Source organism: Monodon monoceros, unplaced genomic scaffold (genome assembly GCF_005190385.1).
Source record: "Monodon monoceros isolate NGI ecotype Baffin Bay Population unplaced genomic scaffold, NGI_Narwhal_1 Super_Scaffold_13, whole genome shotgun sequence".
NCBI classification, from domain to species: Eukaryota; Metazoa; Chordata; class Mammalia; order Artiodactyla; family Monodontidae; genus Monodon; species Monodon monoceros.
The window spans coordinates 51,514,045-51,542,035 of NW_021703769.1; the positions used below are offsets into that span (position 1 = coordinate 51,514,045).

General features: G+C 43.1%; 1 protein-coding gene across 1 annotated transcript in view; it reads right to left on the reverse strand.

Annotated features, from left to right (window-relative positions):
- Positions 1-27,991, reverse strand: part of CREBBP (CREB binding protein) — a 132,068-nt gene that overhangs the window by 42,970 nt on the left and 61,107 nt on the right. The window contains exons 4-7 of the mRNA XM_029221308.1: positions 11,522-11,762; positions 10,072-10,185; positions 1,705-1,947; positions 199-301 (exon numbers count right to left, since the gene is read on the reverse strand). Of these exons, the coding sequence (XP_029077141.1) occupies positions 199-301; positions 1,705-1,947; positions 10,072-10,185; positions 11,522-11,762 (701 nt within the window). The remainder of the gene's footprint in view (positions 1-198; positions 302-1,704; positions 1,948-10,071; positions 10,186-11,521; positions 11,763-27,991) is intronic.

The following is a 27,991-nucleotide window of genomic DNA, read 5'->3' on the forward strand; positions in this document are numbered from 1 at the left end:
AGGGAAGGAAGGAAGGAAGGAAGGAAGGAAGGAAGGAAGGAAGGAAGGAAGGAGGGTAGGAAGGAGGGAAGGAAGGAAGGAAGGAAGGAAGGGCGAGCATCACACATTTAGAAAGAATCAAGAGCTTCCCGTGGTTACCAGCCCACTTTCACACGCAACTGTCACTCAGATCGGAGCCAAATGAAACACGGGTCTTACTTTGTGGCCCCAAGGGAAGTTGGAAGAGCTGATTCTGAAATCAAGTTTGGTGGCTGCTGATCTGTTGTTATTCCTCCTGCTGGAATGTTCATTGGGTTATTTCCTTGAAAGAAAGAAAGAAAAGAAATCAACCAACTCCTGAACTATAATATACACTTTAAAGTCCTGATAACAGATAAAAAAAAATCACATATAAATAAATGATTCTTATAAGTTATAATAATAAACGCTATGGCAGGAACTCTGGGAGTTATATTTTCAACAATGGTGATCAGGTTTAATAATTCAGTTGCAGTCTCCTTCCCACTGCACTTTGTAACTAAAGAAAGGCATTTCTATGGAGGCTGGCTGGCATCATGAGTGCTCTGTGGCTGCAGAAAAAAACCAGAAATGATCCATCTGCAGATTCAGATTTTGATTCTGGCTTCATTAATATCATGACCTAAACAAGTAAGCTAACCTGTCACATACATGCTCATCATCTTTTTTTTTTTTTGCATATCAGAAGGTAAAAATCATAGAAATTTAAGTGCAGGTGAAGAAGACAAAAGGTCAACTTATCTACAGTATTCATTCTAAAGTAAGAAAAAGGTGAGATACAGAGAAGTTAATAGTCTTGTTCCAGATTATATCACCAGTAGGAGTAGAGTTAGATTATAATGCAGGTTTCAGGGCTCCAACCCAGTCTCCTAGCCAGCAGGAGTTAGAGATGCATTAGGGTGATTATTCCCCAAAACGCAACAGATGAGATGTCTTTAACTGGACATTTTTAAGGTTAAAATATTTTATTAGGAAAAGAAAAAAACTAGCACAACAACCTTGATTTAACTTGCTGACATAACTGTTTGGCTTAAGTCTGAGTTTAAAAGGACTATGCCAATTTGAAGAGAAACATTAAGGAGACACTATGCAGAGATTGCAAAAACTGTGGAGATGTGACTGAATGATGAAACACTGGCAATTAATGGGTTGAGATGACACTAGGAAACACTAATCCATGGAGAAGTCTGAGACAGAAGAGATTTTCTGAGATTCCTGTTAACCTCCCCATGTCCAGGCTGGTCACCTCCAGCCATGAGGTAGCCCATAACCAAGACGTGCTAAAAGCTGTACCCACCTTCAGGTTCTTTGTCAAATAAATGGTCTACTCCGAGTCAGTGCAAGTGGTACAACCCTAATTCTAACTTGTGAGATTCTGTATTCTGAGCCATAAGAAATGCCCTTATGAAAACTGTCCAGACAGGAGCAACAAAAATATTGGTTCATTTGCAAATGCTATTCATTTTACAAGCCTGTAACATCTTCTGTGCACCCTACACTTTAGCCTTTTCCTGGAAGTTTTTTATTTCAATCATTTAAAAGATACCATCACCATAATATATATACATATATTAACTTGAATTTAAAGTAAAAACAGTAACTGAAAACAGCCTTGGGTTCCAGGAAGACTTGTCATTCCCAATGCTGCATGTGGACAAAGAAATTCTTGAGAGTTCTTTCACCTACCCAAGGGGTTGAGAGTCCTCATCTGCTGGTGAGTTTGAGGCTGTGCTGGTTGCTGGCCAGGAACCTGAGGCTGCAGCTGCGTCTGGGGCTGGTTCAGGTAGGGGAGTCCAAGAGCAGCATACGCTCGTTGCATGGAGCTGGGGTCTATGGGATTTGGGTTACTTAAAGAAGTGGCATTCTGTTGGCCTGTGCCAACAGAACCAATTGTGTTTTGAATTCCACTAGCTGGAGACCCCAGGATGGCTATAACAACAAACAGACAAACAAAAAAGATAAGTAAAAGGGAGAAGTCCACAAATGATTTAAAAACTACTGAAAAGCAAGTAAAATTTTATCAGAAGACCACCTATGTATGTCACGAAACACTGGAACAAGGCTACCAAGAAAGGAACTGTGCAGAGAGAAGGATCCCATTCTATTCATCTATTCTGCACAGCAGTAGTTGAAGAGCAAAAAGCTGAAGAAAAATTCAAGCTTCTATGTTAGAAAACAACAGACCACAAAGTCAGTGATTACCTAATCAAAGTCCTCATGTATTAAATCTAGAGACTCATAAGAAGTCGATTCTGGGGAAATAGAAAACGTGTAACAACAGAAAGTTTCGGATTCTTTGGGGGTCATCAGCCACCACTGAGATGACCTAAGGAGCCCCCTCCTGCTGTCGCTCTCCCAAGTCCTTTACTCCTCACCTGCATAGGTACAGAAGGATTAACAGAAGGAGCAGAGGTGATACCCAGTTGGTCAGTTTTGTTGCTTATTAATAACTTGAGATCTATGACGTGACCTTCCAAAAAACAAAAGTGCACTTCCTTGAAACTGCGGCGTACAGTGACCAGGTAACACCACACCTTTCTCTCCTACGAGTTTCCTATGCAGGAGGACACCATGCTGAGCTCTCTGCTATGTGAAGCTGTTCGAGAAATGCTGTACTTGACAGAGTGACTAGCTGAAATGAGTGATGGACCGAGGCTTGGTGTCCCCTCAGCACCGCTGATACTCAGAACTGAGTGTCAAGATGCTCAGCCTCGGCAGCCAACCTCGGCTCCCATGGCCTGGCCTGGCCTGCGGCTGGCTCGCAGGGTGTTCTCTCCAGCTACCCTTCTTCCTGCCTGATCCCTGGAGACTAAAGGAAAAATCTGTGGCAACATAAAGAGCCCCATTCCCAAGGGCTTCAAAGTTAACAGAGATGGCCCCAAACATCCATCCGTCCGTCTGTCCATCCATCCATCCATCCAAATGTCCTCCTTTGCTGAGCACTCAATATATGGCAGAAGTTTTATGTCATACCATTTATTCTTATTCTTAAGAGCTCCTTTCTTTCCAACTTCCCAAAGCTTTATAGTCATGTCATAAACAGCAGCTTATAAAACTGATACTATAACATATGCTCTCTGATACATTAAAAAACACAAAGCCTTTCTTTAAAATTCAATTACCTTATGTGTAATAACAATATTCTCACATTACCATCAGTGCAACTATAACATAAACAACTCAAATACTTATCAGAGTAACTTAATTAAACCGAAATGTGTTAAAAAAAAAACCCAAAACTTGATAATTACACATTCCATACTATTAATTTTTCTAATAAGGATATTCAGATCTCAAACTCATTAATGCTCATTAGACACAATTACACACACCAAGCACCTCGTTATTATAAATGAAAATCAGTTCCCAAGGTACACTTTATGACAAGCATGTAGCTGAAATAAGTCATGTATAATACCTTATAAAAGTGTTTTTTTCCTAATAGCTAATACTCCACAAAACTTTAAACACATGACACTGTACTCTTGAAACTGACATGCTAAATTTTCTAAAAGAACTATGATGTAAAAAGGAAAGTGATAATGGTAGGATGACTTATTTTTCTATCACCTTGTGGTATAAGAAAGAATAGACACAGACTACGTTGATACACATGTTGATCAATTGTGGAGGGAGAGGAATTTAAAGAAACAAGGTGTACGTGGCCTTCCGTTTCTGGGTGAAGATGCATTAGCGACCACTTCTTCCTACTATTATCCATTCGTGTCCACACTTCCCCAAATGCCACCCTTTTAGCCAAAATTCCACATCCTAGGACAAATGCCATTCCCAAACCCAAGGCCACTTATGGGGCAGCCAGCATGTCTCGTGGAAGCTGCTGACAAGGTCAATGCATTTTTTGTTTGTGTTACATTTATGTCCTAAATGTAAACATTACTATATTTTTTATTTTAAAAGAAAACACATCTATCCGAAGACAAGCAAGCATTTGGTAATTGACATTTCTAACAATTTAGAGACAAAGGAAAACAAAATACAAACAAAAAGCGTCTCTAACATATACGCATGGCCCAATTTGAGTCCAAATGCTGCTATGAGATAACACAAATTATCTCATAAGGGTAAGGGAACACAGGCATTTCCTATGGGGGTGACAGCTGATTGAAAGGGGTAAAAGCGCTAGATGCTCTAGCTCTCCGTGAACATCCTGCTGGTGTCTTGGGCAGCAGTTAAGTCTTCCCTGAATTCCCCCAGCGTCTCCTAGGCCTCTGCTTCTCTTTGGGCATCTGAGCTTCCTGCACTCTCTCGCTCACTCATTCACTCAACTTGCTGCACAGACTGCGTGCAGACTGGATGTTGGGGACTCTGCGAGGCTCCGGGATACGCACACAGAGCAGAGGGTCTGATGGGAGAGCAACAAATTTATCTGATAATACTGACAAATGTAAGGCCGCAGCTCTGGACCCCATATCAGATTCAATGGTGCTCATCTCCTCTTCCCTGCACGTTCCCTAAAGGGTGGACCAGCGTGCGACGCATCTGGATTCCTCCCATGTTGTGGTGCCCAGCACAGGGAAACGAGGTGCAGGTGAGCTGCAGCAGTGTAACAGGTGCCCTCCCAGCACTGAGGGCTTTAGGGCCGAACAAAAATGAAAGGAGTGCTAAAACAGCAAGGCTTCATTTATCTGGTATCACTGAGAATACAGCCTGCTGTACTGATGTTTGCCCCCCCACCTTTTTTTTTCGGCCATGCTGCAAGGCTTGTACAATATCAGTTCCCTGACTGGGGGGGGGATCGAACCTGGGCCCCCACAGTGAAAGTGCAGACTCCTAACCACTGGACCACCAGGGAATTCCCATTTACCTCTTTAAATGTCAAAACCTCCTGTTCTTTTTACGATTTTTACATCATTTTCTTTCTTAGAGCTCAATGCTATGTTTCATACACAATCAATCCTTAGAATATCACATCACACAGTGTCTCAATACATCTCAATACAGTGTGGGTTCCTCTCCCTTGAGTATCAGTCGGCATTCCTGCTACATCAAAACACCCCCAACCCCTCCACTGACCCACCATTCCCCTTCTGTTGCAGCTATACCAGGAGCCCATGACTTAGGAAATAAAAGGCCAAGTTTCATAGTTGGCTCTGCCCAGGACTCACCCACCACTTTTCAAGGCAGTCCTTCCCCAGTGAGCACAAAGCCTCACGGATAGGGTCCATGTACGCTATACACTGCTGCTTTGCAACATTCAATTCACCAGAAGTTCCAGTCCCCCCAGTCATTCTCAATAAAACTGTGCTCAATTTGTAAATCCAATGAAAATGGACACACTGAACTCCAAAGCTTTGTGAGGTTGGTGGGGGACATGCCATGGAGCAGGCAACCACCTACTACCTGGTCATCACTTAGATTTCCACTGAAAAAGCCAAGCTGAAATTTACTCAGACCTGCAGACGTCTCTGCAGAGCTGCTCCCACAGCACAGGGCTTCACATGCACTGTGCACCAGGACCCCCCTTCCTCTCCAGCATCTTCATGTGTACAGCACAGGGCACAATGACAAAGGGGAACACCTGAGCCCCAGGGCCAGGCCTCCCATCACAGCCACCAACAAGCAAGAATGCACGCCCCGCAGCAGGTTTTCCTCAGAAGCCAAAGACTCAGAAGTGGCAACCCTGTGTCTCCCAGAAGAGCAAGGACAAAGCTATTCCGATGAAGTCTATCACCAGCGAAGGTTTGGTACTTAAATCAGGGCAAACAAGCCCAATGCTCTGTCCCTACAGCCAGAGGCTACCGTGCCCCCTTCTGCTCCCCGCCCCTACCCGAGTGAGGGCTGTCAGAGGTGGCTGAGGGTCTCTGGGGAGCCCTCAGGTGGAACAGGTGGCCATCCCACAAGTGCTTGCTGACCACCAGGCAGGCGTCACGAGGGCACGTTTTAAGGAAGACTCAACACCCTGAAGGAATGCATTTCACACAGAGGGGTCTAAAGCTGGAACACACAGCAGGGCCAGATAGTGAGCATCAAGCCAGTAGAGCTATTCAAGTCACAGGTCTGGGGACTGCTGACTGAGACCCTGTGGAGGCTCACGTCGAGGTGCAGCCCAGGGCCCAGGCAGCCCTGGGCAGTGAGTGGGCTGGTGTGGCTCTGGGGCTGACCCTGGGGCACCCATTCTGACAGTCCTTCTGGTCTGAGTTGGGAAACCCATGGTTTCCCCCAGAGAACAACTCACACCTTCTCAAAAGTTCCAGAACAGACACTCTGCCCTTCAAGGCATTCAGAGCAGCATGTCCCGATCACCTGGGAATTTGTTAAAATGTAGTCTAGTAACACAGAAGGTCTGGGATGAGGTCCAATTTTCTGCATTTCTAACACTCAACCTGGGGGTGCCCGTGCAGTTGGTCTGAGGACCACATGCTGAGTACCAATAACCCCACTGATGAGGCAACATGAATTCAAATAGGGAATTCGGTCACGTGTTCCCACAGCCCCTGTCCCCGTTGCCACCCTGTACAGTACTGGAATTTACTGGGAATCAGATGCCAGGACTGACATTAGGTATATACCTTGCAAAGTCCTAATTATTCAATAAAATCTGATTATCTCTATAAGGGATGGATAACTCAAGATCAGTGATTGCAGAATCTCTTGAAAACAACTCAAGGAAAAATTAAAAATCTCAACACAGGCCAAAGAGGTCTGAGTTTCCTTTCAATGACCACTGTGTAGGCTCCACAGGTGATTCTGGCAGGTTCTCTCAATAGAGACATCAGTGAGAGAAGTTAGATAAGTAGGATGTGTGCACCAGGTAGGGTGAGCATCTGTGGGAAAACCTGCCTGGAAAGCACAGCCTTGGTGGACACAGGTGTGTCTCAGTCCCCAGGGGTCCTTACCACCCACTACAAACCTTACTATAGCATAGGAACCTCTGAATCCAGTCAGATCTGTGCCCTTGCAGGCATAACAGCTGTGCTGTCTAGAATGCTCTTCCATTGTTATTTTATTGAAATTGGGCTTTGCCCAGCCCCACCCTCCAGCACACTCTGATCCTCCCTGCCAGGACTGCTTATAATACTGCCTTGCCTCTACCTCACTCCTCTGACTGATGCCATCGTCACATCATTTTTAATGTACAGCTGACCCTTAAACAATATGGGTTTGAAGAGCATAGGTCCACGTACACACAGATGTTCTTCAACAGCAAATATGACACCCACACACTGTCATCTGCAGATGCAGAACCAAAGACACGGAGGAACCAAACTGCCAATGCAGTGGGAAGGCCGTGGTTTGACTGACTGATTTATGCTGCGCTGGGTATTACCTGTGACGTGTGGGATCTTTTAGTTGCGGCATGCGTACTTCTTAGTCTTGGCATGTGAACTCTTAGTCGCTGCATGCATGTGGGATCTACTTCCCTGACCAGGAATCGAACCCAGGCCCCCTTCACTGAGAGCGCAGAGTCTTACCCATTGGACCACCAGGGAAGTCCCGGGCTGTGGATATTTGACTGTGCAGAGGTTTGGTGCCCCTAACCCCTGAGCTGTTCAAGGGTCAACTGGATATATTCTAACAGTGGAGCTGACTCTCAGCTGCTAGAGGGTCAGATCCACAGTTCCTCTCTATTGCCTAAACCCCATTTCACACATGATAAGCACAACTTGCTTCAGGAGAGGAGGAACAGCAACAAACATTTACAGAAAAGATATTGCTGCAACTTTCTCACTCAGCCTATCAAAGTCCTTTGTACTCACAAAACTATAGTGCTAGAGCCAAAGGAATAGACTCAGAGCAGAAACGTAATTTGAGAAGCATGTAAAAAACCAAAAACAAACAAAAAAAAAGAAAGCACTTTCATTTCTTTCATGAAAATTTGCCAAAACCTTGCACAAAGTTAGTCTATACCTTCTCCGTGACTTTATATTATAAAATCACCCTGGTAACACCTTACATTATGACTAGGAGAAACACTGTGGTTTACCACTTCTGAGAGCACGCACTGGATCAATTGTCACAACAGTCAGGCAGTTATAAGGAGTCTAAAAAAAAAAAAAACCCACATTCATTTTTCTTTTTTTTTTTTTAAACAAAAACCACACAAAGTTTCTTAAAAAGAGAAATCTTTACAATTGTCATGGCAATACATATTAAAAACCAAAAGAGCTCAGAAAATCCACAGCCCCAAATTAACAGTTAAGAACAATGTCTTAATTCATTACTCACGGAATTAATACTGTACAACCACAAACTCGACAAATGAATATTCTGGCACTTAAAACGCCTATTGGGCTTCCCTGGTGGCGCAGTGGTTGAGAGTCTGCCTGCCAATGCAGGGGACACAGGTTTGAGCCCTGGTCTGGGAGGATCCCACATGCTGTGGAGCAACTGGGCCCGTGAGCCACAACTACTGAGCCTGCGCTCCGCAACGAGAGGCCGCAACAGTGAGAGGCCCACGCACCGCAATGAAGAGTGGCCCCCGCCCGTCGCAACTGGAGAAAGCTCTCGCACAGAAACGAAGACCCAACACAGCCAAAATTAATAAATAAATTAATTTTAAAAAACAAAACAAAACACACCTATTACTGAAATACATCCTAAAACACAAGAAACTAACCATCACAACATACTAGTTAAAAAAAATGTTTTACACTAACTTGAAGGAAAACCAGACTGCATTCCACTAGAACTACTGTCCCAAATATCTGGTTCTAGAAGACCCAGACTCCTAGATCTTCACTTTATATAAGAGATGTCCTGGAAAATTGTGTATTAATTCAATTTTTGGTTAATCAAAGTATAATTTAACTGATTTAGGAAAGTGACTTTTAAAGGAAGCTTAGTATGACCGCTTCTGCAGGGAGGGAGGGAGGATGACAGGCCTGTGGCCCTGGACCATCCCTCCTGTGCCGTGGACACCCAGCCATGTGGGGCAGGCTCGTGAGGGACCCTCTTGGAAGGAAGGAGCTGGGCTTGTTGAGAGGAAAGCATGTGGCCTGCACAGTGCTCTGAGGAACAGTGTGCTTGTCCATCTTTCCTTGTGCCACATGGAAACAACCAGAAAGAATAGCAGCACATGTTCTGCAGGCAGCAGTGGGGTCTGAGGCAGGTGATCAAGAAGAATGAGAGTAATGAACACATAACGACAAACAGGGGAGGGTGGCAAGACGGCACAGATGAGGTGGAGGAAGATGAAGATGACGGTGCTGGAGTCACGGGGAGCAGCTCCAGCCCAAGGGGTGACACGAGATTCAAGGGCACGGCCTATCTGCCCAAACTGAGGGACACACCCAAAGACCACAGTTTCACCTTGGAAATGACAGGAAGGGACTTAAAATTTGGGAGAGATGCTCATCCTTTCCCTGCTCTGATGCCTACAGGGAGCCCCTGGGAGCCACACGCAGGCCTCCTAAGCAGGGCGCTGCTTAGCCGATCAGCTAAAGGCTACAAAGATCGACTGGAAAGATGACAAAAATGATGGGAATGATCAGGATGCAGCCAGTCCTGGTGCAGAGACTCTCAATTTGTGCTGAATAAACTGTCAGTTATGCACCTAGATCTGGGAACTGCATCTCCAAGGAGGAAAACCTCCTAAACATCTGCGCGTGGGATTTTACCCTGACCCCCGACTCTTCTAGAAAACGGAGTCCTCAAAAGTTAGAGTAATTCCAAAAGAAGTGTCCAGTCTACTCCACCCCTCACCCCAAAGTCGCCGCCATTATAGTGACATGACACTCAAATCCTCAGATCCTGAGTATCTGTCAAGAAACATGAAGAGTCATCATGTTGGCTCTTGGCTCTCTAAACAAAGTGACGCCCCTCTTTTGCACTAACTGCTCTGCTGTGACCAATTCTAGTGCTGGGGGTGGAGGGTGGGGGGGATTCCAAAGCGACCATGTCACTGAGCACATGGAGGACCTGCCTACTCGCTAAGCTGAGCTTCACCCTCAGGTCTCCACCTTGGTACCTCTGCTCCCACTATACTTTGCGGTTAGTAGTTTCTGCCCTGCTTCCTACCTACTCCTCTGTATTCTCTTTAGAAATAGCTTATCATCTCATCGCCAAGCTTCTCTACCCCCAATGCTCACTTACTTTGTTGGTTTCGCTTGTCACTGGCATTTTTCAAAGGGAGGCAAACAGGACAGTCATGTCGTGTGCAGTTCTTCCAATGAGAGATGATTTGTCGTGAAGATGCACAATGGGCAACTATGACCAGAAAAACAACGAGATGTTATTTTTCTATCCAAATCGTCACGCTTTCAATTACACCTAAATTATAATGCCAGCTTCCATAAAAAAATGGTAACAAGTGTAACCACAGCACAGTGCAGGCAGTCCTCAACTTACAAACAGGCTATTTTCCAAAAAGTTTGTAAGTCAACTACTGAGAGTTCCAAACAAAAACTTCCCATAGAAGCAATGTTATGAATGATGGTGAATAAGGTTCAGCCCACAAATCAAAAACAGAACAAAAACTACTCGACCTGAAATACTGCACAACTGGAATGAAAGGCAGAACAAATAATAATTCTGCGATGTCACTATTTACAATAAAAATTTTACATTATGTTTAAGGATGAAACCATCTAAATACTATAGCTGAAGAAATATAGACAGAAGCAAATGAGAGGTCTGTGGAGACTCTGAAGGGGATGCTGGGCAGTTCTCAAAGTACTTGAGAGGGCAGCTGTGCCTGGTCCCTCTGTCTTTATTTTTGCTTCCATGTGAAGGTGCTGTCACTTCTTTCTAAAGGTCTAGCATGACCCTCCTCTGCTTTTCCATCAGGATCAGGGTTACACCTGGGACTCACAAATGTCACAAGGGAAAGAGGGAGATCAGGGACAGACTCTCCCCAAGGTTTAGGAGCACAAGTTTGAAGAGAAGGAAAGAGAATAAAGATTAAAGGGAAGTAGAGTTGTTAGTAAGAAGCAGTCTCTTCAGGAGAAATAGGGTGTCTGCTATAGAAGAGCAGGTGGGGGGGGGAGGGGCACGTGACTCGCCTGAGTCCCCCTCCTGGAGGGGAAGGAAGGAGTGGCAGGGATGATACGGTGCATAGTTCCCCACGTCACAGTCACCCAGGACAACTTCACCAGTATCCCAATGAGCCTCAAGACGAAAAGGTGGAGGAGCAAGGCAGTGGGCCCCTGGCAGTGTGGGCACACAGAACGACTGCAAGACAGATGCTCTACGTTCTGGGAAGGGCGTGTGCATGCGTGTATGTGTGTGAGCTACACTGTCCAAAAGAAAACCGTGATCTAGACAGTTATGACAAAGACAGTGTCAAGAAGGGACAGAGGTCTTCCGTGACACAGGAAGGCAGAAAAGAACAAATGCAGGGCACAGCCCCAGCCAGCAGAAGTTCACAGAATATCATAAAACCAAATCGCCTTTCTCTTCAGCAGGTAAGTGTCCAGAGGCATCTGACTGGTCGGCGTGTGGGGACGTTGGTGGTGGGAACCTTATTAACAACAGAGGTGCCTGAGAATAATAGGCAAATTTCATCCTAAGCTCTGCCCCCAGGACTTCAGAAAATGGCACTTACCTTGACAGGCTTTCCCAGCCTGACAATGTGTCATGTGATTCAAAACATTTTTCATGGTTCGACAATGTGGGAGAGAGCAGGCCCGAACCTCTCCATTTGCTTGTTCTCGCCTCTGACATTTATGAGCGTGAAGCAGTAGAACCAGCTGCTGCTGTATCAGTTTGCGTTTTTCAGGATCTGCAGTAGGGCCCGTTGCAATTGCCTGTGTGGGTCCAATTCCCACTGATGTTTGCATCTGAGACTAAAATAAAACAAATAAAAATATTTTAATAAGCTTTCAGAGTTCCAATTCACGTTCATTAATTATTTTTCAAACTAATGTTAAAGCTGATGGATAGTATCAGCCACAGAGAGAAGGCAGCTGGTGAGGTTCTCTTTAGCTCATTGGCAACTTTAAGGAAGAGCCAGAGACACAGAAATAAACCAACTCAGAAGCAAGGCTGGTTAAAGTTCACTTTTGTATGATCATCTGAGAGCAAGAAAGCGATGCTTATTCTAAACTGTAGTAACAAAAACCCAATTCACTCTACAATACATACAAGTGCATGAAAAGCTGTTACTATATTAGGTTCAACCATATGAAATTGTTGTTTCTCTAGGCCCAAATGACCAAACATTGGCAATTTCATATGATTCAACCTAATTAAAAAGATTGTCAAGGCCTGACCAATCACAACCCACTGCGAATATCTGATGGAGCATAAGAATCAGAGCCACCCTTTGGATTTCATAATCTTGTGACCAGAGGAACAATACTTGCAGCACTCCTAAAAGAATAAGACAGGACTTCCCGGGTGGCACAGTGGTTGAGAATCTGCCTGCTAATGCAGGGGACACAGGTTCGATCCCTGGTCCGGGAAGATTCCATGTGCCATGGAGCAACTAAGCCTGTACGCCACAACTACTGAGCCTGCACTCTACAGCCTGCAAGCCACAACTACTGAGCCTGTATGCCACAACTACTGAAGCCCCTGCGCCCTAGAGCCTGTGCGCTGCAACTACTGAGCCCATGTGCTGCAACTACTGAAGCCCGAGCACCTAGAGCCCGTGCTCCACAACAAGAGAAGCCACCACAATGAGAAGCCTGCACACCGCAATGAAGAGTAGCCCCCGCTTGCCACAACTAGAGAAAGCCCATGCGCAGCAATGAAGACCCAACGCAGCCAAAAAATAAATAAATAAAAATTTTTTTTTAAAAAAGAATAAGACAGCACTTATCTTGAATACAACCACCCAGTACAATTGTTAATGCTTATGAAATGCTTTGCCTTCCATTAAAATTTCTACGCAGACATCTGACAATATTTTTTCTAAAAGTATTAGATGATCTGCTAAAGATTCAAAAACAGAGTTTAGCTGCTCTCAGCCTTTCAAAGTAATAGGCCAGACCAACCATATCTCTTAACTGCAAAGAAAATGGAAAAGGTGACCTGTGGAGACCACCTTCTTACTCTTTACCAACTACCAACATTCTTCACACAAATTTACTAAAGAAACTTGTGAAATCAGAGAAATGTAATGTTCCTAATATGCAACAATATAATCCATAGTTCAGGGATTTCTATCTTCTGCTCTGACATTCACACTCCTCGCCTGATTTCACAACACTCAGTGCCTCCCATGAAGTACACCACCACTCTGATTTTCCAAATTAAGAATCAAAACTATACACCTGCAATTAGGGGAAAACCAAGTATAAAAATATTTCTTAATGAACCAAAGCTCATTTTTAAAAAGTTACAGGGTTTTCTGCTTTGGTTTTATCGTGATGAGAACTCAGAAAATAAGTGTGTAGAAAAACCGCCTGGCTTTGCTCAGGAGCACAACCCCTGGAAGCCTAACCAGGATCCAAAGCAAAAACAAAGTTCAAGCTGAGAGGTCGAGCTTCCTGACTGGTAGAGAAAACAGCCTCTTTTCCTTATGTCTGTTTTTTCCCTGATTATACAAGCAATATATGCACCCGGTAGAAAATGTGGAAAGCAAAAGAACTAAGGAAATAATTAACATGTGAAATCCTGACAGCCAGGAGTCCACTACTGAAGCATAGACAGGTTTTTCTTCTTCCAGTCTTTTTTCCTATGCACATGTGTATGCATGAACCATCTGGCTTCGTATTTACTCCAGGTTCTGTCCCATACCATTCAGTTGTAGTATGATGTTTAGTGAACATGTGGCTATACACTTGTTTATCCAATCTCCCATGACTGGGCATAAACTGTACCCTCTCCTTTTTTTCTGGTACTTTAAAATAAAGCTCCAATAGCCTGTGACTATGCCCCCAGCAGCATTCAGTATCAATGTTAAATGTTTCAGAACTGATCAACTTATTCCCATGGACTAGAAAGTCCAAGCGGAAATCAATAGGAATAGAAGAATATGAGAAATATAAGATGATCCTTGTTTAGGTCTCTTCTGCATTTATAAAAATTTCAAACGTATGGAAAAATAGAGAGGAAAGGATACCATTATCACATCTAACAAAAGAAGGATTCTTTTTTTTTTAAAAATAAATTTATTTATTTATTTGTTTTTATTTTTGGCTGTGTTGGGTCTTCGTTGCTGTGCCTGGGCTTTCTCTAGTTGCAGCGAGCGAGGTCTACTCTTCATTGTGGTGCGCGGGCTCCTCATTGCTGTGGCTTCTCTAGTTGCGGAGCATGGGCTCTAGGCGCGTGGGCTTCAGTAGTTGTGGCACTCAGGCTCAGCAGTTGTGGTTCGCGGGCTCTAGAGCACAGGCTCAGTAGTTGTGGCACATGGGCTTAGCTGCTCTGCGTCATGTAGGATCTTCCCGGACCAGGGCTCGAACCCATGTCCCCTGCGTTGGCAGGCGGATTCTTAACCACTGTGCCAGCAGGGAAGCCCCAAATGAAGGATTCTTTAATATCTGCTAATATCTAGTCCCTATATAAATTTCTCTACTTGCCCCCAAAATGTCTTTTAGAGCTGGTCTGCACAAATCAAGACCCAATTCAGACCCAAACCCTACATCTGGTTATTTGTCTTTAAAGTTCTTCATCTCCTGCCACCCTCCCCCATTTTCTCATGGCACTGACTTGAAGAATCCAGCCAGTTGTCCTCCTCCCATTTCTTAAAATACAGAAATGCTACATACAAAAAAATATATATCATACAAAAATCTGATAAAAATCTCAACCTTATGATTAAATTATAAAAGACTTTTTAGGGGCTTCCCTGGTGACGCAGTGGTTGAGAGTCCGCCTGCCGATGCAGGGGACATGGGTTCGTGCCCCGGTCTGGGAAGATCCCACATGCTGAGAAGCGGCTAGGCCCGTGAGCCATGGGCGCTGAGCCTGTGCGTCCGGAGCCTGTACTCCGCAACAGGAGAGGCCACAACAGTGAGAATCTCGCGTACCACAAAAAAAAAAAAAAGACTTTTTAAAGTTATTAAAGATTAACACATTGCTTCTCATCTGGGATGTTCTTAATATAGCATATTTTGAGCTATACGTGACAGTATATTGAAACCTCAACATGTAGAAATAGCATGGCTGGAAACTATACAGCACATTCAAACCCTGGTCTCTACTTTGTCTATCTGTAGATGCTTAATAAGCTCTACACACTGCTTACATGTGTCTCAAAATACATAATGGATGGTGAAGATGAGTCTGCAGCAAAATGGAAGAGAAGACATGTCTCGTGTCCCTGTGTTTGGCCTTCCCCATATAACTCCACGTACTTGCTCAAGGCTATTCCAGTTTGCAAAGTGCTTACAAACTCAGGGTGCATTTAAGTTCCTCCTCTCTCAGACTGGTGTTCAACAAGACAGAAGAGGTGTATGAACTCCTGCAGAAATCTGTCAGAAGCAGCCTTCAGACTCTACCAACTTCCCTGCTCAGTCACCACTGTCCAGGCGGGCATGGAGAATGGAAAAAAAGCGCTTAGACAAGAACCTCCCTTTAAACATATAGAACAAAACCTGCATATTCCCCCCAAAGTAATTTATAATTTTATGCAAATTTATTTTTGCAATAGCCAAGAAAATTTTGAAAAACAGTAAGAATGAAGGAGGAATCTATCCTGCCAGATACCAAAACTATAAAGCTATAGATTTCTTTACATAAGTCTAGAAAAAGATACATGTACATATAAAATTAGTGTATTATACAGGTGGTATTTTAAACTGGACGGCTGTGGCGGCAATCTTTGATCCTTGTATCATCTTAAAATACAAAATAAATTCCAGGTGAATTAAAGTGAATAAAGTAGATTAAAATGGATAAAAATACTAGGAAAAAATACTTTTAGTATGACAATAAGAAAAACTTAACATAAAGAAAAACAGCAAAATTTAAAAAGTGAAAAACACGGAAAATGGTTGTTTTTGGGAAGTGGAAACAGTGTCAAAAGATAGGGCCATTATTAAAGCTCCTTATATACGTTGCTAAATTGTTTTCCAGAAAGGTTGTGGCACTTTTTATTATATAAAGAACTCGGGGGGGGGGATAAAAAAGATACTACTCCATTAAAAAGTTGGGCAAAAAGAAAATGTACAGATACCTCACAAAACAAATAAACAACAAACATAAAAAACGTTCTACACCTCGGAGCCAAGACAACTAAATGGAGAGAAGAATAGTCTTTCCAACCAATAGGGATAAAAAGGATAGGACAACTGGATATCCACATGCTAAAGAATGAAGGTGGACCTGTTCTTCACATCATACTCAAAACTTAACTCAAAATGGGGCTTCCCTGGTGGCGCAGTGGTTGACAGTCCGCCTGCCAATGCAGGGGACACAGGTTTGTGCCCCGGTCCGGGAAGATCCCACATGCCGCAGAGCGGCTAGGCCCGTGAGCCATGGCCGCTGGGCCTGTGCGTCCGGAGCCTGTGCTCCGCAATGGGACAGGCCACAACAGTAAGAGGCCCGCGTACCACCAAAAAAAAAAAAAAAAAAAAACCTCAAAATGAATCAAAGGCCTAAATATGAGAGCTAAAACCACAAAACTTTTAGAAAAAAATCATAGGAGTAAACCTTCATGACCTTGGATTAGGTAATGGATTCTTAGATATGTCACCAAAAGCACAAACCACATCAATGAGAAAAATAAATTGGACCTCATTAAAATAAAAAGCTGTTATGCTTTGAAAGATACCATCAAGAAAGTGAAAGACAACCCAAAGAATGGGAGAAAGCATCTGCAAATCATAGATGTGATAAGGCACTTGTATTAAAAAAACACTTACAACTAATGATTAAAAAATAAAAAGAACCTAATTTTTTAAAATGGACAAAGGATATGAACAGACATTTTCCCAAAGAAGATATACAAATGGTCAATAAGCACATGAAAAGACGCTCAGCACTATTAGCCATCATCAGAACCACACTGAGGTACCATTTTACACCCACTAGGGTAGCTACAATTAAAAAAACTAGACAGTAACAAGTGTTGGTGAGCATGTGGAAAAACTGGACTCTCACACACTCTACTGGTGAGAACGTCAAATGGAACAGCAACTTTGGAAAACACTCTGGCAGTTCCTCAAAAGGTTAAACCTGGAGTTACCATATGGCCCAGCAATTCCCCTCCTAAGCATATACACCCAAGAGAATTGAAAACATATGTTCACATAAAAACATGTACACAAATGTTTGTAGCAGCACTATTCCTAACAGCCAAAAAAGTGGAACGAACTTAAACGCCCATCAACTGATGAATGGAAAAAAGTGATATATCCAAAATGCAATATAATCCAACCACAAAAAAGGAAGTACCAGTACATGCTACAACATGAATGAACTTCGAAAACATCGTGCTAAGTGAAAACAGCCAGTCACAAATGACCACATATTGTATAATTCCATTTCTATGAAATGTCCAGAATAGGTAAATCCATAGGGGCAGAAAATAGATTAGTGGTTGCATCTGGCTGAAGGTCTGGGGGAAATGGAAGGAACTTGCTAAAAGTACAGAGTTTCTTTCTGGGATATGAAAATGTTCTAAAATTGTGGTTGGCGGACTTCCCCGGTAGCACAGTGGTTAACAATCTGCCTGCCAACGCAGAGGACACGGGTTCGAGCCCTGGTCCGGGAGATCCCACATGCCGTGGAGCAACTAAGCCCGTGTGCCACAACTACTGAGCCTGCAGCGGCTCCAGAGACTGAGAGCCACAACTACTGAGCCCATGTGCCTCGACTACTGAAGCCCGTGCATCTAGAGCCCGTGCTCTGCAACAAGAGAAACCATTGCAATGAGAAGCCCACTCACTGCAATGAAGAGTAGCGTCCACTCATTGCAACTAGAGAAAGCCCGTGTGCAGCAATGAAGACCCAACTCAGCCAAAAAATAAATTAATTAATCAAAAAAGAAAAAAATTTAAAAATAAAAAATTGTGGTTGGTGATGGTCACACAATACACTGAATGCCACTGAATTGTGCACTTTAAAAGGGGGAAGGAACACTGTATGGGACATGAATTATATCTCAGTAAAGCTGTTTTAAAATGAGTTCTATCTCACTAAGCATCAAAGAAATGAAATGAGAACAAAGAGACATCTTTCACCTATCAATATGACCAAGATAAAAAAAAATGGTATCAATGAGGGTATAGAGACAGCAATTTTCAGAGACTTTGGTGATAATGCAATTTAGTACGACTCTGGAAAGCAACACGTATCAAAAAGAAAAATGTGCATTTCTTTTGATCCAGTAGTTCTACTTCTTATAACTTATTATTAGGGAAGTAACCGGACTAGTGTGCTAAAATGTATGTACAAAGACAGCCACCACGCCTTGATTAAATCACTGAATACCGGAAAGCTCCTAAATGCCTATCAAAGGTGGACTAATTAAAAAAAATTATGGCTACAGACCTCATGAAATCATATGCAGTCATGAAAAGTAAGGTGGACCTCAAGTGACCCCAGTCAAAGCTACATGGTACATAAGGGCCCAAAGCCAAGCCCTAACCAAATCCTTGACCCACCCAAAATTGTGAGATATAGCAAAATGATTATCTGAGGCAAACGAAATTAGTAACAATAATAATGTAGACCTTCATGCTCTCATGAAAAGCTGTCTATAACATATTAAGCTACAAAGGAAAGTTATAAAATAGTACCATAAAGTCATTTGGTTTTTCTTTATTAACTTTATATTTTGTACCTGTTCTTAGAAAAACTTCGTTAAGATTATTTGGTGGTTAGCTCTGGGCAGGGGTGCGATCGTGTTTATAATTATGTATTGTTTGAATGTTTTACAAGTGTCCACTATTTTTATAAACAAAAAACATTCCACTTGGGGGGGGGGATCAGAAGAATCAGTAGAAAACAATGAACAATTAAATATAAAAAATAAAATTGTAAAGGTACTAGAAAGTATTAAATGAATATTTTGTAATGCAAAAGTGGTAAAGGCCTTCATAAAAATATGTAAATAAAGCAGTGGTTCCTAACCAATCCCCAGTAAAACCTCTTCAAATACAGATTCCCCATTTGTCCCTCCCAGAGACTATGATTCACAAATCTGGGGCGGAGCCAGAGGCATTTCTATTTGTTAAAGTTCCACAGGGGGTGCTTTATTATATTTAGCTTTCTACTTTTTAAAGATTTTCCAAAATGAACATGTATGTACTTTTACAGTTAGAATAAAACAAAACATTTAAGAGCAAAAGGGCCACAGGTGATTCTGATGTAGCGGCAGCCATGCATAATGGAAAAGCGCCAGGGCCAGGCCACTGTAATAGCAACCAACAAACTAGGAAAAATATCTGAAACACACAAGACAAAGCAAATAACACTGCAGGTATTATTCTTTTTCCTCTCCTTGGCCAGTCTTTATTTCTCAAGGACTTTGTGCCAGGCTCTGTGTTCAGTGCCCAACAGCATCAGCTCATTTAATACCCACCCACCCACCCACCCCCAAGGGAGGACTAACTCAGGGCCCAAAATGGCACTGGGCAGTGGTGGAGAGGGGGATCTAGCAGTAGACTGCCCACCTTTTAACCCTCCTGCTGCCCACCTTGTCAGAGGGTTGCCCACCTTGCTTTATAAAGCATTCTAAGAGAATCTAACAGAAAAACTGGCCAAGGACAGGAACTAAGCAACTCAAAAAATAAAAGCATACTAAACATAAGTACTTTAATTCTTACCAGTAATCAAGAAATGCAAATCAAAATAATAAGACACCATTTCCTCCTATCAAAGGACAGAGTGATAATCCCCAGCCTTGGGAGCACTGTGCGATACTAGTGACCTGGTTCGTGGCTTTTCTTGGAAGGCAATATAACAGTATCATTAAAGGCCTTAAAATGTATGAAATTTGCATTTCAGTAATTCTCATCAGATCACGTGCAATTCCTAATCATGGAAGGGGGAGGTTACCACGGCATGGGAGTCACATTGGTGCAATCGTGACCCCCCCACCCCTGCCTGTCAGCATTTTGAACGATGAGAAACAGCAGGTGAACACAAAGCACATGATCTAAGGGCTGTGGAGGGTACAGCCCACTCACCCCTTTTCAGTCTTTGCTAGATCTTTGCTCTTTGCATGTGTCACTTGTCACCATAACTCAACCATCATTTACACCCCTGCCCATCACAAGACCTTGAAACGCAAACATTTTATATTTATTGTGGTGTATTCCTTAATTTTTAAAGGAGTTTGATGTATTTTTATTAGGGTTGTGCTATTGTTACATAGGTTTGAGTAATCAGCACCAACCCCATTTTTTAAAATGCCCTTTATTCTATCCTAAGGATAGAATCACAGATATGCACAAGGAGTATGTATAATAAAGTTTATTCTGGCATTCTTTCTAGAAAAGGAAGTTATTTTCCATGAAGCGTCCAAGAACAGATTATAATGTCTGCAAAGGACTCTGTAATGCAAACAGTAAGAAGCAGACACTGACCAAGACAGAAGAGGGAATGAAAGTGCTTCCTCCTGCCACATAACCACTGCCCCCAATTCATGTCGGGCTGGGATTCCTAGAGATGGCCCTTCAGGATCAACCTGGCCTAGACCTTCTACATTACTGATGGACTCCAGACCCACACTCCTCTGACATACTCCCCTGGCCCACCTGGAAACTTTACTTCTTCCCAACCTCCACTTAAAAGTCAGAAAATGACAAGAAAGCAAATACCAGGTGGGACAAAGCTCTGTTCTGCAATATTTGCTTGTTCTGATTCCCCCAGAAGGACCCTAGAACAGCTGGGTACACAAAGCTTTGCAGTCATAAAATAAAGAATATGCTCATTAAATGCAGAGCTATCAAACTAGGAAGAAGTGATAATCACCTGAGATGATAAAGATCAATTGGTAAGAAACAGAACATAGTTGTTTAGATAGAAGGAATAATGTTTCTGTGTTTTCTCCTTCTTGCTTGGTGTTTGTTGATTTTTTAAAAAATAAGATTACCTTACAATTTAAGATTTAAATTCAATAGGGAAATAATTTAAAATGAGCAAGCTGGACCAGAATGATTTCTAAGCAATCTTCCAAATCAGAAATGCTGTGATTTCACAGCAGAAAACAAATGGCTAAGTCAAGAAAGAAAACTCGATGGGTGAGCCAGAGGGCAAAGGCACAGGACTGACAACTGGACAGACCCACTCTCTCCCCTGCCCTAAGGTCACTCCTTCCGACCCAGAGAGTCGGTCTGCCATGGAGGGCTGAGTGGTCAAATGCACCTGTGCAAAGAAACCCTAAAAGGTAAAAGCTGCTGAATCTATTCCAACAGCCAAGGTGACAGGCCAACCAGAGCAGCAGGTCTTAACTGAGTTAAGGGGTCTTCACAGCATCAGGCCCATTCACCGAATGAGAATTACCAATCTACTAAAAACTTTTAAGGAATAATCTTCTTGACCATCAATATATACGAACATATTCTTCAAGAACATTTATTACAGTAAGTTTTTGATAACTTGGCAAATTAATCATTTGACTGAAAAATTCGTTTTTGGTGACTTGAGCCTTAGGGCCATTTCAGATAATTGTGGAAAAAAGTAAAAAGAAGTTAGGGTAATTAGGGCTGCAAAAAGACTGTTGTGGTTCCTGGCTCTTCAGACACAGTATTGCACTTACATCTTTGGTAGCTACGACTATCTCCTTCCAGATCCATTAAATGTGCTATCTACTGAGTTCTTCTTCCTTTTATAAAATATATATTTTATTTTTTATTAAAATTTTTTTTTATTTTTAATTCTTTTAATACAATCTTTTAAGGTGTCTACTGAGGTCTTCTTAAAATGGTCACTTCATTTTCCAGAAACACCTGTATTTGCTGCTATCGAGCAGGCAGAAATTCCAACACTAGTATGTGGTGGGCGCAGCTTGTTTAGACATGAAGAACCTTCCTACTGAGTCTCTACTTTACATGAAGTGAGAGGGCTGAATGTCTCTGGAGATAATTTATGTTGTTTTACCCAGAAAGTTTCATTGAAGAAAAGGCTACGCTAATTAGACCCTAGAAAAGACACTGTTGGTTAATGGAAACTCATCTTGGAAAGAAGTTAAATGATCTTGATTGAGTACTTGCAATACTATTGTACAGTTGGTTCCTAATATCAAAGAATACTGTTAATTTTTCTCCATTTATAGTTTCCTGATATTCGCAACACATCATATTTTGTGCTTAGTCTATGTTTCCCAGCTGATATTTATTACCAAAACAAAAGGGGATGAGTTAAAACAGTAGAAAGGATTTATACAGGTACTAATAAGAATTTTAGAACTAAAAGTTATTCGTCAAAGGCCTCACATACACATTTTCTCAGAGATCTTCAAGTTACAGGTGAAGGCAATAAGTTGAGAATACGAAAGGTAAACTCCTAAAATTACAAAAACACTTGGATGGCTAATAATTACAGGCAAGCGCTCACTTCCCAACCTTGTCCCCTGTTTTCCAATTCAATTACTGAGGCATAATTCATAGCCACAGAGTGATTTTATACAGAAACTGCTCTCACGGTGAAGAGCTGACAAGACTCTTCACTCGTCGTTTCCAGAGAAGGACGAGAGCGCCGGGAAGCACTCTCCCCAGTTCTAGGGTAGAGGGAAATACTAGACCACCAGTGATTTTAAATTCATGCTTGTGAAGTACAAGGAGCTAGTGGACAATGGTATGCGAACATCAGCATCTCCGCAGGGCAACTAAAACTGTGAGATGAGCCAATCAAAGACAACAACAAAGAGGAGACCCTTGGGTTCACAAAGTTCAATCAGTTCAAGTCTTGCTCCCTCAGTGATCAGAAACTGGACATGGAGGACAGAAAATCATAAGAGAATAAGACAGAAAAGGTGGAGGGAGACAGGGAAGCCTTCTGAAGTACTGAAGTGGACTCAAGACTAACAAAGTAGCCCACTCCACAGTGGGGCAGCCGGGCATCAGGTCACTGACACTGCAGGGGACAGTGGCTCTCAAAGACTAATCTACATCAAAATCACCGGAGGAGCTTATTTAAAGCTGCAGTTCCAGTGCAAAAGAAAGAACAAGTCCATCTATTTGGCAATTATCCTGAACCGCCTTACAGGGAAGTAGGTGGCATACACTGGAAAACTGAGAAAAAAACTAAAGTTTCACAAATAACAGTGACAGACAAGAACACAGATTCCTCACCTTCTTCTAAGGCATTCTGAACCAGGAGGGCAGGGTGGGGCCCAAGAACCAGTCCCACTGATGCAGTGGGTCCACTGACATGCTGAGAAACAGAGAGAACTAACCCCAAAACACACAGCTTGCCCTGGAAGAGCCGTAGCTAATGGCACTACCCCACATCTTTGTTATTCTGGCAGGACACAGAACACAGTTCTACAACCCTCCTCTGCATGGATAGTCAGTACTAGCGACACTTTCCTTCACTTTAGAGACATGAATCAGCAGCTGCCTGGGGGCCTCGTCCAAAGCCTCCAAGTTCAAATTCTCTGACACACGACCAAAATCCTAACACCATTCTCATGAGCTATTTTATTTTATTCTTCTGTGAGCAATTTTAAATAAGCAGCACTACTGATGATTTTCCTCCATTACAACTTTAAGAATGGCAAAGTCTCCATAATACAGTTCTTAGTTTTTCTCAAAACAACAACATAACAAAAAACCCCAACACGTATGAACTTTCTATTAGAAATAACCCTTGTAAAATAAGCTCAAAATGGACTAAAGACCTAAATGCAAGGCGAGACACTATAAAACTCTTAGAGGAAAACATAGGCAGAACACTCTTTGACATAAATAACAGCAAGATCCTTTTTGACCCACCTCCTAGAGAAATGGAAATAAAACCAAAAATAAAAAAATGGGACCTAATGAAACTTAAAAGCTTTCGCACAGCAAAGGAAACCATGAACAAGATGAAAAGACAACCCTCAGAACGGGAGAAATTATTTGCAAACGAAGCAACTGACAAAGGATTAATCTCCAAAATTTACAAGCAGCTCATGCTGCTCAATATCAAAAAAACAAACAACCCAATCCAAAAATGGGCAGAAGACCTAAATAGACATTTCTCCAAAGAAGATATACAGATTGCCAACAAACACATGAAAGGATGATCAACATCACTAATCATTAGAGAAATGCAAATCAAAACTACAATGAGGTGTCACCTCACACCGGTCAGAATGGCCATCATCAAAAAATCTATAAACAGTAAATGCTGGAGAGGGTGTGGAGAAAAGGGAGCCCTCTTGTACTGTTGGTGGGAATGTAAATTGATACAGCCACTGTGGAGACCAGTACGGAGGTTCCTTAAAAAACTAAAAATAGAACTACCATATGACCCAGCAACCCCACTATTGGGCATATATCCTGGGAAAACCATAATTCAAAAAGATTCATGTACCACAGTCTTCACTGCAGCTCTATTTACAATAGCCAGGACATGGAAGCAACTTAAGTGTCTATCGACAGATGAATAAAGATGATGTGGCACATATATACAATGGAGTATTAGCCATAAAAAGAAACGAAAATGAGTTATTTGTAGTGAGGTGGATGGACCTAGAGTCTGTCATACAGAGTGAAGTAAGTCAGAAAGAGAAAAACAAATACTGCATGCTAACACATATATATGGAATCTAAAAAACAAAAAAAGGTTCTGAAGAACCTAGGGGCAGGACAGGAATAAAGACGCAGATGTAGAGAATGGACTTGAGAACACGGAGAGGGGGAAGGGTAAGCTGGGACTAAGTGAGAGAGTGACATGATATATACACTACCAAATGTAAAATCGATAGCTAGTGGGAAACAGCCACATAGCACAGGGAGATCAGCTCGGTGCTTTGTGACCACCTAGAGGGATGGGATAGGGAGGGTGCGAGGGAGACGCAAGAGGGAGGAGATCTGAGGATATATGTGTATGTATGGCTGATTCACTTTGTTATAAAGCAGAAACTAACACACCATTGTAGAGCAATTATATTCCAATAAAGATGTTAAAAAAAAAAAAAAGAAAGAACGCTTGTAGGAGACCGCATTGGGGAGCCCCACAGGAGACTCTGTGAGAGAAACTGATGATGAGGCCCCTTTGGTCACCAAACTTTCTTAGATTAGATAAGCCCAAGATGTGTCCCACTTCGAAACAGTGCTCCTTTAAAACAATCCCAGACCCATCATGAAGGTCAGCAATGACCTAACTGACAAATCCAGTGCCAAATGATGTCTGTATTTCCCTCCTTCCTGCAAATGCTCCCTTGCTCTCCGTGTTATGACTTTTTCAGGTGAAAATGGCAAGAAGGGTAATGTCACCAAGGAATCAAGTGGCCTCCTCTTCCAGAGGACTGCCCTGGAACAACTCTCCCCCACCCCACGCACTCTCATGCAAATCTCTCCTTCGAAAAGCCCCACATGGACCTTGAAGTCAGGCCACAAAAGACAACCCAACCTATACCCCTGCCCAAACCTGTTCTTCTTTGTCAGTAAAATTTACATAATTTTGAAATTTTTATATCCATGTGAGCTATCCTAGAAAACTGGATAGTGAATATATATTTAATAGTTGTCACTCTTATTAATTACAATTATGAACAAGTAACGTAGTTAGTACACATACTGTGTCTTATTAGACCTAAAACTTGTTTGTTTCTAAAATACATCCTGATTTCAAAGATGCTACAAATGTGAAAAAAATTTGCATCTTAGAATCATGAAATACAATGTAATAATATGATAAAAGTTCTAAGAAGCTTCAAAAATCTGTAGAAAGTTAAGAAATTACAAATAAAATGGCCAAAGACACAGCTGCAACGAAATCCATGTGAAAATTTAGGGAGATGTGGTATTTGCTTTTGAATATTGTCCTGGGGATATATATGCCCTCAAAAGGACCCCATTTGCAATAGGGTCTCTGAACCTTTTGGAGCTCCAGGCAGCACATAGACCTTGGTGATCAACAGGTCTCCATGACTACGGGCCACACTTAAGTCTCACAGAAGATGTTCCACGCTTCCTGACCATCCCACAGATCCCCTGAATATTCCAGCGATGCTCTTTGGTCTTCATCTCACTCACCATCTCAGCAGCCACCATCTCTGCCTGTCCAAACGATCTCCTCTCTCGGCTTCAGTGACATCAGTCCCTTGCTGTCCCCTTTGCCAGCTCCTCCTCTGCCTGGTCTCTCTTCCTGTGCTCCCCTCTGAGCCACAGCATCCACTCCACAGCCCTTCTACCATAGCATGCTTACCGCCAGCTCCCGATGGATAGTGGTTGCCCTACTTGTATGTCTACCCATCTGCCTGGCCTCTTCACCTAGACATCTCGCAAGCATCTCAAGAGGAGCATGTCTAAAGTGGAATTATGAATGCCCTCCCCTTCATCTCCCTTCTCCCAGTCTGTTCCTCCGCTAGCTCTGTAAATGGTCCTGACTCCCACCAAGTCATCTCACATGGTGACCCCACATATCCACTCTAGTGGCAAACCTCATCTGGTCTCCCGTCCCCTCTTAATCAATGGCCTCCAGGCCCCCATCTCCGCTAGCCTAGAGCACTGCAGTGGCCACTGCGACCCATGGCCCTCCTTGAGACGGCTCCTGCCCAGCCCCCAATATCCACTTCACACTGCTTTCCTCTCATCCTTCCCACTGGACTTCTGCTGGCTCCTACACAAGCCAATGCTCTCCCAGTGCCCTGGGGTCTGCGCGGCTCCTGCTCATCCTTCCAATCTTGCCCTTAAAACCTCCTACTTGGTGCGGCCTTCTCTCTGATGGCTCCACCTAAGGAGGTCCCTGTGTCAACCTCAACCTCTCTGTGCTACTCAGACCTGTTGGGGCAGTTGGCATTTGTAATTATTTGTTTTCCATCACCACCACCCCCAATTTCACGGAAGAGGGGTGAGCTCTATGTAACTCACACCAGCACTCCAGATGCACCTGGGCTCAGAGAAGGTGCTCAACAAATGAGACGAGTTAAAGGAATGGCCACATCCCCTCGCTTCCTGAGCACCACCAGTGCTGCGGGAATCCTCTAGGAGAGGAAAGAAGCATGAGTCCCTCGGCCAGTGACCAAGTGTCAATCGTCCCACAGAGAGCTCAACCAGGGCACCAGGTGATTCGGTATCAGAGTCCTGAGCTCAACTGTTTGGCACACTGAACCTAGCTGGGCTTTAAAAGACCACTCTCCAAAGCATGACAAAAAACACAAATATGTTCAAGGCTCCAAATTTTTCTCTTTTTTTAATTAAAGAAATCTAGATCTTTGGTAACTGCTCTCCCTCACTGTACAAAAATCTCTGGGCTCCAAGGGGCCAGAAACAATTTACAAAACTCAAGGAAGACAACAAAACATGTTTGAGGAACTGCAAATAAGCAATGTAAACACACCCCAAAGGGCTCAGAGCCACAAAAACATGACACCAGGACATACTGAAGGAGCTTTGGGCCTTGCAGACAAGAAGTTACATAGCCCTGAATGAACCTAAAGCCCTCAGACCCTCAGCCTCTTCATCTGTAAAATGGGAGGTGTAGTGATGTCTTTCAAGAGGCTGTCGAAAGAATACGGTAAAACACAGGATGAGAAAGCACTTAGAAAGATATTAGGCAAATTATGTGCACTTGCTGCCCTGCTTCTCTGTCAGTCCCCTCTGGTTCCTGTGCGCCCAATAGCGTGAAGGCCATGGCTGGGTCACCTGGCCTGGTGAAGCCTGCCCCGAGCCCCGTGGTAAACGTCTGAGGACTTCACTCCAAAGGCACCAGCTGCGGATCTCTCCGAGAGTCCACCCGTGACCCTGTGGAAAAGTGGTGGCTAGGCTCCCATACACCAAGATACTTCCCCAGTTCACCATGCGGGTAGCCTGATAAGGCCAAGGCGAGGGGAGAGGGGGAGAGAACTGGTTTTATCTGTTAGATGTCACAGACAGAAGGATGAGATGTTACTGCTACTGCCCCCCCCAACCATTCCCCGGAGCAGGGGCTTTCAACTGGGGCCAACTATAGGGGGGTCGGGGTAGAGGGCTGTGAGCATCAAGTGGGTGAAGGCCAGGGATATTGCTAAACATCCCACAATACACAG